At 33.4% G+C, this 12,757-nt stretch overlaps 1 protein-coding gene across 3 annotated transcripts in view; it reads left to right on the top strand.

The window, feature by feature from the left end:
* LOC119631302 (multiple inositol polyphosphate phosphatase 1) overlaps positions 1-12,757 on the top strand; it is a 30,777-nt gene extending 18,020 nt beyond the window's left edge. For 2 of the 3 annotated variants that reach the window (XM_038023383.1, XM_038023382.1), the window contains exons 2-7: positions 9,459-9,730; positions 9,795-9,941; positions 11,128-11,217; positions 11,675-11,916; positions 11,981-12,080; positions 12,139-12,711. In XM_038023383.1, the coding sequence (XP_037879311.1) occupies positions 9,461-9,730; positions 9,795-9,941; positions 11,128-11,217; positions 11,675-11,916; positions 11,981-12,080; positions 12,139-12,711 (1,422 nt within the window). In that variant the 5' untranslated portion in view covers positions 9,459-9,460. Of the gene's footprint in view, positions 1-9,458; positions 9,731-9,794; positions 9,942-11,127; positions 11,218-11,674; positions 11,917-11,980; positions 12,081-12,138 lie in introns of all 3 variants that reach the window. The other variant, XM_038023384.1, reaches the window with a different exon arrangement.

Raw genomic sequence — 12,757 nt, forward strand, 5'->3', positions numbered from 1 at the left:
ACAACAGAGAAAAGACCGTAGATGACGACAATGAATATTTGCTTTACACCAAGTATTTTTTAATTAAATTTGAATTTTATCAGTACATATACAGAAGCTATTGATTGACACATCTACTATGAAACCCAGCAGAGGTATTCGAAACTCTGACCTGTTTAAGCATTACCAATGCCGCATATATATTATAAGCGATGCATGTGGTTGAGTTCAATTATATAATGATTCATATCGAGCAAGTGTATCTATTATTCTTAATTTTCGATAGTATCGGCGTGCTTATATTTTTGCATATTAACTCTGCCATTTTAGTATATACTAAAACTATCCATAAGAAAACCAGAAATGTTTATATTGAACTGATATGGGGAACCTGTGATTAAACTTAGATATCAATTACTTACTCCTATATACATGTGTAACTGTGTAATAATATATTATATATAATATATTATAATATATTTTTCCTTTTTTTGTTTTTTCCTTCATATAATTCTTCTCTCTTTGATCTTAGCAGCATGCACGTAACATTACATTTTCTTTCTTTTCCTTATCTTCATAGTAGTTGAAAAATATACTATATACAAGTTTTCTGCAGATTATTGCAATAGGCGTATGCATAAACCATTGGCATTCATAAGCAATACTAGGGAGGAGGAGGAGGAGTTTGATGACCTATTCAAATATTTATGAATAATCATCAAAACATAACATCAAATGATGTAAGCAGAGTGCCAAAGAGACATGGATATGGATTCGTGATAATCACCCTACTCTTATTAAACAAGCATACTTGTTGGGAGGCACTCGAAGCGATGTTCTACAAGAAATAGTAACGTTTTATCAAATCATGCAGAAGATGTAAAGGAATGTATTTTTCCAAGAAATTCCCCGTGATTTACGAAAACTTATACACGCTTTGCCTAATTCTTGTGCAATGTAAATAGAATTGAGATCTTCAATATCTATGCTTTACGAATTGATGCTTCGCCTTAAACTGCATGTTTGTTTTTTTTTGCTTCTTAAAAAATAATAATAAAAAATAATAAAAAAGAAAAGAAAAACCAGATTGCTAAGGTTAAGTGCTTATCAGGGCCCTAATTCTAAATTTTTGAATACATTTCTTTAATCATTATCATTCTTATTCGAATATTTTGTTTTCGATTGATTGCATTAGAAAAAGAAAATGTGTGTAGTTTTGAAATTGAAGTTACAGTTAAAATGGTAATAGCAATGTAATTTCATTTTATTAGGAACTAGGTGAAGAGCAATACTTATTACGATTTAATTGGCTCTGCGCTTTCAAATTAATTGTTGTTCGACGATTGCAGATATGAAACTGACGTCTGAGAAGACTCTTTGCCAAATTGTTGCACACTTGGCGCGAATTTAATTTCATATTTAATTTCAATTTGCAAATTGAACATTAGTCGAAACTTTCCATGCTCGCCTATTAAGTAATTCGCAGAAAGCATTCATACAAATATTTATTAAAATGAGTATAAACGAAGAAAATGTGTATCACACATTACATTACACAATGGATAGCTTTCTTCTTTTTTAGAAGATTTTCGAACTAAAATAGGTATACCTGATCTGTAATATAAATTATAATAATAACCAATGTCCATTCAAATTGGCTGCTTTATAAAACGTTCTTTATGATACCAAATTTTTGCGAAATTTTGCATATATGTGGCTTGGACGTTACTGCTTGTACGGTATAAGTGTCACGTTGGAAATTGGTTTTTGGAAATTTCATGCAAAACGTTTAGTCTTAAGGACGATGAACAGTCGCATATGTCTGTCCGTCTCCAGCAAAAGGAAACGTGGAAGTTATTTTCGACTTGGTTTTCAAAGCCTGTCGCCTTCTAATTAGCACAGATTCAGATTGATGCAGTCATATTTAGCAGATCAGCAGTGCGTGAGAAAAGTTCAATTGCTTCTTGACCGTAGAAGCACGAATTTTCTACTCGGAGTCACTCGCTCTGAACGCGCCATATACTTACGTTCGCAGACACATTTGTACGTAAATCTTGTAAAACGTTACCAAAAATAATATATTTTATGACTTAACACATCCGAAGAAATGCATTAAAAGATCGTTTTGCAATTTTGTGATTTTTGCTAGTTGTGAGCAAAGGTTTCCAGGAGCATGAAAAATGTTTGATGTTCACTCTACATTACGGGGAAGGAATAGTCGAAAAGCAGCTTTTTAAACTCTTTGTTATAGCCGCGAACAGTAATAAGTAGCCAAGTGCATATCTAACTCTGCCAAAGCTGTTTGTCTAGATCAAATCAAATACTTGACGCATATAATATCCCCGTTCATTTAGTATAAGAAAATTCTTTTAGTCAGCGATTTTTGCCAAGAAGATATCAAAGTTGACAAATCTTTTTCATTAACGAATCTCGTGAAAGAATGCATTATATGAGGACGGGTTGCAAGCTTCGCAAGTTCAGTTCAATCGTCTTTGAAGCAGAACAAGAATTTCGACTTTATATGCTGTACATAATAAAAATGGACATCCGAAGGAGAGAGAGAGTGATGTACACTCTTAAATTGATTGATGAGATGGTTCCAAATCGATTGGTAGAATAGAAGATGGATACCCTATCGCAGTCCTTTTCGGCTGCTGCATATATCTCGGTATCCCTACTGCCAGTGCTGCGAGTTATGATTTTTGTTTTCTCCAAAGTCCAAAGTCTCTTTGTTTATAGATTTTCAAAGACCTTTCCAATTTATTTCAAGGAGTACCCCTTTCTCATCAGTAATCAATACACACGTATTCTTAAATAAATGGTGATGACCCACCATTTCCTTGCATCAGGAAGCCTTTTATTTTAGTTAACTCTTAAGAAATTTTTGTTTATATGGGTTCAGATTGCTGGCTTGGCCAAGTTGCGAATAATTTGCCTCTTAACGAGGTATCGTCGTCGCGAATGATTTTTCAATGAAAATCGTTGTCGTCTTCATATCCACGCTTTCAATTTTAAGAAATGATGGTTGTTATGTAAAAATAGCATGAAAATTAATAATAGATTCAGATCATTAATAACACTTTGACACACAGCGCTCACATTGCACTTTCTGTTCTTCTAAGTGTCGCCGACGAGGGAGTAAAAATTTTGTACTAAGCCAGGATATATAAAGATCACAATTTGTTGCCAGAGCATGTGATACGAGAGATCCATGGTGAAGTGAGCGAAGTTGACCCGATAAAAGAAACTCAAGCAAATACTCCACTAAAAAGTATTTATTATTATTATAAATTATTATTATAAATTAAGCCAGAGAATAAATTCTACCTCTAAAGTCTTAAAGCACTAGCATCTAAGGCTTTCGGCTTTATTAAAATCTCTACCGCACTTGAAATGTGAATCCGCGACGATTGGAGTTGCTAGACGAGACTCTTGCTTACTCGCCAGTCAGGCGGATCACTAAAAAGTAAAAGTTCATCCAACCTTTAGAAATGATTTTCATTCACTCTAAGAAAATTATACTTGGTCGTGACCGAATCTTTCATGCCGATCACCACCGTTATTCTAAAAGAGTTAAAGAAAAACCAAAACAACTAAATTTTCATATTCTATAACACTGAACGGGTGCGGTTGACTTTTTCCATTTGCAGAATAAAAGCGGAGCGGAGCATATTATATATAGTGGCAAGTAACAGGCAAAGAAACAGGCAAAGGTTTTCACCAGTTTTGTTGTAAAGGCATTGTAGGCGTGTTCTTTGACCGGGTTGGGTTATTTTCAAATTCTTTTGCAAATTCTGCGAGCGCGAGAACCACATATACTACGCAGTTGGATAGACGTATAAGTGGACATGCTTAGTTGTATTCCGAATTTGAAAGTGCCCAAGAATATATATGCATAACTCGCCCATTCTCTGAGGCTCGGGTAGCTCAGCGGCTCAGGAATTGGATCACAAGAAATTTATTCAAAATCGTTTATTATCAAATTCAGCACTTTGTTACAAAATATTACTTAAAAGATCGTCCTCCTAGCCAACGAGACGTCGCGTCGCGTCCGCCGTTCGCGATCGTCTCTCGTTGACTCCCAAACTAAACTTAACTTACTATCTTTACTTATTAATTCTACCTAATCTACTCTTAACCTACTCTTAGTCCTACTCTTATCCTACTCTTAGTCTCTAACTTTATCCTACTGTTAGTCTATCTAATCTCTAGCTTATTCTCTAACTTATTCTCTAACTTATTCTCTACCTTATTCTCTAACTTATTCTCTATCTTAAGTTCGCACTCTCCCCTGACCAGGGATGGAGAAACTGTGAGACCAAAGCGAGGTGCGACCTTGGCTCCTCACAATACATATACTTGGATCTTAGAACTCTGCTTCTGCACGTTATAAAGACATCGCAAAAAATTTAAATTTGATTAGGTTATAATATTTCTTAGGCGTGGTCAATTTTTATTATATTTGCATAGGTACCACAGCATCGACCATAGCATATATGTTTAAATTTTTATAGTATGAGCAAAAACCCATTATTTTATTCCTCTTGAAACGCACAGTTGTTCCTGGTTTACGTGGGGCTGTAGATGGCTTAGACTATTTTTAATACCAACCTAAGCACAAAATCTTCTAATGCTTTTGCCTATTTTGAAGTCAATAGGTCCAGGAGAATATTTACAAGAGACATTTCACAGACGGGCAGACGGAAATGATTAAATCGATTCAGAATTTCATGCTGACCAAGAAGGTCTTTGAGATGAATGTACCGCTCAACCTTTCGATGACGGATATAAGAATAAACAATGATCAATAAATTGAATTTAGTGAATAAATACTGATAGCAAAAATTTAAGATTCGTCCCAAACTGTACATAGTTTTCTCGTTTGTTATATTTGTTTTAACATTGTAATTAAAAATTTATTATATTATTAAAAAGTTTTTTTTGTTTCAATTCTTCTGCCTTTACGACTTTCTTACATTATGCTCGTTCTTGGCAACTTTTTCTTTAGAATTCATATCTGATCGCTTCGATTTAATCCATATATTCGTCTACTTCAATTCCGCGTGACTCTACTTAAAGAAGCGTATCGCAAGAATGAAGACATGAACCCGAATGACAGGCATGGTACATGAAAAAGTCCGGCCGAGTTAGATGAAAGGATTTTACCATCTTTGGATCACTGCCGTTGAATTGTACCAAGGGTTGAAGTGGACTGAAATAGATGTAGGAGGTTCGGGATCAGCTTGGATGGCAAAATTGATTTGACTGAATAGATCAGAATTAAGATCATGAAACTATTTTTGGGGCGGAAGTTTTAGATGTGATTTTGAGAACCCAGTTCAATTTATTAATAGTAAGATCCATAATCGATGACAATCTGAAATTGGTCATTGATTGCCTTCTCTTTTCCATATATGTTCGGTGTAAGATGCTTTCGCGTATAGATTTTTCTGCAAAGCTAGCAAAGATATTTATGGCGACGTAGTTTTGTCCGGGATTATGCTACAGAGGAGTATGCATTGATTTTTATGAGCATTGCATTGCAGAGCCAGAGAGAAAGAGCCACCAAAGTGCAAGGGGAGGGTATTGAAAAATGTGATTTATAACAAACGTGAATTTTTTTTTTCTTCTTTTCTAATAAATTTCTAAACAAAAAATTGAAATTACAAACAAAAAAAAAGAAAAAAAATTTGTTTCTCAAGCGTATTTATGCATCCGTTGTGCGTACATTGTGTAGGCATAACAACATAAGCGCCAAGAGATAATAATTATTTATAAGCAATGCGCCGAAAAAAAAAAAAAAATATATATATATATACATATATATGTAAAAGTTTTCGTATATAATCAGTTTATATATCTAAAGATTTGTTTTTTATTTTCATCTTTTTCCCCTTTTCATTACTTAATAAACAAACAATCAATATTGTTGACTTTAATTAGATGCTCATCTTAATTTCTAGAGCATTTACGATTTTCATAAATTATTTTTCGCATCTACTATCGATAGGCATATTAGGTATGTCATGTCATGCAGATTGTATTACACACAAAATGGATAGAAGAGATATGAAGGTGCAATTTCTACAAACGTGAATAAAGCATCGAAACCTTATGAATTTATGAATTATTTAAATATATTATATCGATCTAGGCTTCAGTGAGATCTATTCATTCCAAGCTTTCGGTTGCATCATCTATTCCACCAATAAGTATACGTGACGTTATAAAGCATAAATTAAAATCGAGAAATTTTGATTATATAATAATACAAGTTCAGGTCAATACGAATTTGATTCGATATAAAAGTAAGATTTGAAAGAAAAATTTCAAAAAATATTCTCAACGAAATTATATTAAAATAGGGCAAGTGTTATATTAATATATTCGTTTTAAACCTAAATGAAAAGTTTTGTTTTTGTAATTTTTCCTTCTTTTGTCAATTTTACATATTTTTCAATTATTGTTTACGCTCGTGCTGTCCATTACAGCTATTGATCTGTATATGGCTGTCCATGTGTCTGTATATATATATATATATATATATATATATGTGTTTATTTATTTAAAATTCCCATAAATTTCTGTTTATAATTTACTGCTTATGTAATTTTTCATTTATAAAATCGAAAATTGTTTGTTTTTCTATTTTTGTTGATTTCATTCACTCACTATCGACGAACGCACTTATATTGCATTTTCCAATCGTCTTGCAAATTGCTAAGACACGCAAATTTAAATATTTTCGAAATCGATAACCAGATCGTGTCATATATGTACATTGCTTGAGTAAAGAAATACCACCCATCATTCAGCCATCCCCCATACATGTTAGTCAACCTATTTCCATACGATTCGTAAAAATCATATATACAATCTACTACTCGAAAATTCTATTCATAGTAAAGCATTTATATTACCGCTGTTGTTCTTGGGTAAAGTGCACCTCCCAATAACGATATTGTAATTTTGTTGTTGCGCGTGAATGAACGAACGGCTTTTACGAGTCGTCTAATGCTGCATACAGTTTCATTTCAATTTATTTTTTATTAGTTATATTCCTCTATCTTTTTTGATCAAAGCAATTAATGAACTACACATGTGCACAGTTAAGATAGATAAACTTACGATTATAATTGTGTAAATTAATTAAATGAAAAGAATATGGAAAACAACTTTTATCCATTTTAAGGCCGATTTTGGATACCTGCCATCTCAAAGAAATGAAATAAAAAATGCAAAGAATTCATTATTAAAACTATCATGCACAATAAATTTCTTATATATATATATATATATATATATATATAAACATAAATTAATTACTGGCTTTATACTTTTACAAAAAATATATATTTTTATAACTAATGAAATTATTTTATTTACTAGTCATTACGATTGTTAATTTAAGGCGATAAGAGGTTTATGACATTTTGTCAAAACGTTTGCGAAGCCTAGAGGAGGGCTTCAGAGACCTCACAAGGCACATATATCTGTCCGTCTTGTGTAATGTGTGTTTTAAACATTCTCCTTGTCGCAAAAATATGGCTATCGACTTGTGAATTTGTCAGAAACATTGCAAATTCTTGCGCGCAGGCTAGTATTGAAAATAGATCCAGTCGGTCAAAGAACACGTCTACAGTATCACGTAAGCTAAGAAAACCTCTCTTATTAAGAAGCAATAGAAAATTGATTTTTTGCTTATTACCCGTAAACTGCAACCGATAAATCCACAAAAATTTAAATATACATTCTATGGGCGATGCATAAAATGGTAAAAATTGACCACGCCCATTCAATATTATAATCTGTTCGTTGGTCGTAAACTCATCACGACCTGATATAAATTTCTACAAAATTATTCTACAAAAATAGAATAACAGTGATGGGTATAAAGAATTCGATCACAACCAAATATAATTTTCTTACTTGTTTTTCACTTAAATCGATTCTGTTTGTGCCATGTTTGCTTTTGTGTACTATCTTGAGCGTACGATTAATCAGTTAAAGGGATTATTTTACTATAGCGATAAAATTCACTGGAAGCGTATCTGTTTAGATCATTTTTCCAACACTTTGGCAACTTTGTCAGCTATTTATTGTCGATGATATGCCGGACAAAATTATAAAGAATAGGGATGCAGTTGAGATGTTTGCACGAGTTCAGATTTTTAATGTATATACCTATTTTATACATATATGAGGTATTTGTATAATTATTTCCATTCCAAGCATATGAAGATAAGAGATTGTCTCAAGAAAGAAGAAAGGGAGGGAGGAAGGAGGGACATGTTAATATATCAGGACCGATTTCAAATTTATACTCTATTATATATAAGATAATTACGTTCCTTGAGCTGAACTCTTGGAACCGCTCACTTTTCCCCCCGCTATTTAATGTCTTATATGTAAAGAACTAATGCATTCGTATATTCTGATAAATTTCTCTTTGAGCTTATATGGATGAAGCTCTTTAACATACATATCTTATATGCATATTAAGACATAACCTTGAAGGGACTTAACATGTAATCATAACTAACTCAAATCAAAAACACCGCAGGAAATAAATGGGCACGAGTATGCATGCAACTGTACTTTTCTTCTTTTTTTTGTTTTCCTTCTTTATTATAAAAGCAAACTGAAACCAAATGTCTTAAACGGTAGTCAAAGCTAAAGATTTGTTGATGGAAGTGAAAGGTGTGTCGTCATAATTTACTTAAAGGTATGTGTGGGACGGAAAACTCCTTGAAAAAAAGTCTTTAAAATTTCGTAATACTTTAAGGTGAGTTTATAAGCGAAGAGACTTTGGATGAATACAATTATAACTCGTAATACCTGGAAGAGGGATGCAATAAATTTTTAGGTTATGTACGCAGCTGCCTGTGATAGGCTCAACTTCTATTATATCAATCGATTCAGAATCAGTTGAAGAATTTGCATAACTCTCTCTCTCTCTCTCTCTCTCTTTCTTATATGGGATGTGTAGATTTATTTTCAACATACAGTTCGTATTCTTTGGAGAAACTCGATATATTGTCTTGTTATGTTTCAAGGCTGAAAGCTATACAAAATGCATTGGATTAAACTTATATAAATGAAATCTTTTTAATTTTAATATTTCTCAACAAAAATTGATGAAAATAGTATTTTAATTTACGATATTAAATGAACGAGGAAAACTGGTATGAAATGCAATTATACATTGAGCCCCCTTCTATATAAATTCTGTTGTATTATATAACAAAGAAAAAAGTTATAATTTTTGATATTTCATGACGAAAATAAGTGTAGTGTAGACTATCTAATGGTCGGCATGTCTCGACTATAATATTTGAAATTTTTTTTTGCACAAGTATTTAAAGATTTTATAAAATATATGGTTTATAAAATTGTAGGATATTTTATGCCACCAATATTTTAACGAAAATATTGGTTTTTTTCCTTAGCTTTTATTTTCTATTTTTTGTTTTTTGCAGTCATGAAATTCTTTATGGTTGTAAGTGCTCTTTTTATTACCCTATTCGGTCATGCATTGGCGCAGTTTGACTATTGTTTTGGCAAAGATACCGAACGTTCACAAACACGTCAATTTACTACCAAGACCGCATATCAAATCATTAAAGGCACAAATATTGATAAACAGTATTTGGTGCCGCATTGTTTACCTCAGAAAATATGGATTTTTCACAGACATGGTACTAGATTGCCGTCACGGTCTATTATAGAGAAAGCGTCACGTTTGGAAGAGGTAAATAAGTTTTTAATTACCTATCGTTAATCTTTTCTTTTAACTGTTCCATATTTTCTTTTAGTTACGTGATGCGATTGTTAAAAATTATCGCGTCTTAAGAACAGCCCCAAGTACGAATGCTTTATGCCAGGAAGATTTAATTGCGTTGCAAATGTGGAAATGGAACAGCAGCATTACCCCGGATATGGAAGAATATCTAACCAGTCAGGTACATTGAGCAAAGATTTTAAAAGTCTCCGATTGAGTCGCGAATACCTCATAACTTATTAGGTGTGTAACTTCGCTTAAGTCGTTCTTTTCTTTTTCTTGTGACATTCGAAGCTTTATTGTAATATTCAAAATGTTGTCCATTAATGGACACTGCGTGTTGCTATCTTTAAAAAATACTATGAATTTCATGCGTTAAAAGCAATTGATCTTTTAAAAATAATCCATATTTGGGTGTGGTTGGAAGAATGAAAGGACCGCTCGAACAAACAATCTAAATTATCTATTGAAATCCGTGTTAGTCGTAAGTAAAGTCTGCTGACGACAGCATGGAGGGTAGAATATTGCAGGTTAGAACTGTAGACATTTCCTTAGCCGGTATCTCTATACGGGGTCGAATTTCTTCATACTGAAAACTCACGATATCATGAATTTTGGCATATCATGCCAATTGTATCAATTATTATTGGTAGCTGCTGGTAGAGTGCGGGAGAGTTTTTTTGGTCACAGATATATTGAGTGCGTAGTCGTGAAAGGTATAACACTTGCCGATTGGGCCCAATTCGCCAACCAATATCCCGTTGCTACCACTTCCCTGTATGCCTCTTTGTGACAGTCGACGTTTTACATGAATATGGGACATCCGCTGAGTGATTGGTCGTATTAAATAAAAAAAAATAAAATAAATATACCACAACCGGTCGATTCGCCACAAATAGAACCGTCAGCTTTATCGTCAATCTTAACGGTTCGCTTACTCTCTATCATAGTCATATGGCATTTGGAGATCGTGACGCGTCCATTGTTCATCATTTGCAAGTCACTGTCCTTCGAATTATGCAGGAAAAGCAAAGTTTAGCGTAATTGAGATTTTTGAGTGCAGAGCTAAACCTATTCAAAGTTTCAAGAAGCTACGTTCTGTCCGCGTCAGTGTGATATTTTATGCAGTTGCTTAAAGCTTAAAGACAGTAGTTTAAAATGGAAACTTCACAATCTTATTCAGCATTCTACAGTACTAATTACGGAATGGCGGAGTCAAGTTTAGACATCCGATATATAGCTATACATACATTCTTGCTTGGTGTGAATAGTTTAAGCGATTTCATTATACTTTTGGAATAAAATCATCATCATTATCATTTTCTCCCGATCATTTAAGTTACTCTTAAAGTTTTCCTTCTTCCTAGGGCTATGAGGATCTCCGTGGTACTGCCAGACATTATCAGAAATTGTATCCAAATGTTCTAATCAAGGAATACAATAACACCTATTATTTGGTAAGCACCGATTTTGAGCAGCCTTACATATGTTATGTTTTGCCCTTGCACGTTATATTTACTATGTTATGCTATTTTTTTGAATTGTAAAATTATGTATAGATAGATAAATGATACTTGTACTCGTACGTGTAGTCTTAATGACTTAAGATTTTGCCTACAATGGATATAAAGTCTTTTGATTAAGTTAAATTAGGTTAAGTAGGATTTTGATTTGAAACATCCCTTTAATGAGCTAAGGACAACTTTAAAGTGCAAAATCCAGCACTTACACATTTTTATAAAACTGTATGTAGGAGCTTTAAATTTCGTAGCAACATTACTAGCTTGCAAATGAATCGCGCTCAGATTGATCTGCTATAAGGATTTACGTATATTCAAGTTTAGCATATTAATGATTACAGTCTAGTGGTGGGTGGCTATTATTCCTCTAAATTTGCATTGTGGATTCTTTTAGTTTCGTCACACTGATTCTCAACGCACTACCGAAAGCTTTAAAGCTTTCACGGACAGTTTATTTGGCATGCATAATGATGCTGTAGCTGAGAAAATACCTGAGGAAGATAAGCTATTGCGGCCTTACGACTATTGTGAACCGTGGGCTGCTAACAATAATGACGATGAGAATTCAGAAGTCAATAAATATAAACGTTCAGTTCTTTGGAATGATACTTTGATGGAAATATCAACACGATTGGGGTAAGAAATTATTATTAAATGTTTCAAAAATATATTTCTTATTAGCTTCTACTTTTTAATATAGCTTTCAATACACTTTGGAATCTAAAGATGTAGAATTGATGTACGACATATGTCGCTATGAGCAAGCTTGGCAAGTAGATCGTACGAGTGTATGGTGTGGGGTAAGTACGAGTACGGGTTTGGAGAAGTTATTAAATAATTGCTTACCGCATTTTGCAGGCCTTCACTCCTCCGCAGGTCACGGTCTTCGAATACGCTGAAGATTTAAAATATTATTATAAATTTGGTTATGGTTCGGACATCAATGCTCATCTGAATTGTCGCATTGTTCAAAATATGATCGAACATTTAGGCAGCAATGCGCTGCCTAACGTTCAAGTTTCTTTTGCTCATTCTGCCGGTCTGCAAACTTTGATGTCTGCTCTCGGCATTAATAAAGACGATCGACCTTTAACGGCCAACAATTATCAGAGCATGTCCGAACGCAAATGGAAAACTTCAAATATTGATCCATTTGCCGGCAATTTTGTGGCCGTCAAATATGAGTGTAATAACGCGCCTTTGGAAAAAGAAAAGGTCATATTTTTTCTGAATCAAAACGCTGTTGATTTGGATTGGTGTCATGTAGGACTATGCAACTGGTCTGAGGTTGTGCAACGCTATGAGCATATAATCAATGCCGATTGTGATTCATATTATTGTCCAGGTGTTGGTGCCTTAAGCGCCAAACCTATTTCAATTGCTGTCACTTTATTGATGTCTGCCATTATTTACTTAATTAATTTAATTTAAAGTTTTCCTTTCTTAATGTTATTTAGTTAATTAAATTTTTCCTTTG

Source organism: Glossina fuscipes, unplaced genomic scaffold, assembly GCF_014805625.2.
Source record: "Glossina fuscipes isolate IAEA_lab_2018 unplaced genomic scaffold, Yale_Gfus_2 1, whole genome shotgun sequence".
Lineage (NCBI taxonomy): Eukaryota > Metazoa > Arthropoda > Insecta > Diptera > Glossinidae > Glossina > Glossina fuscipes.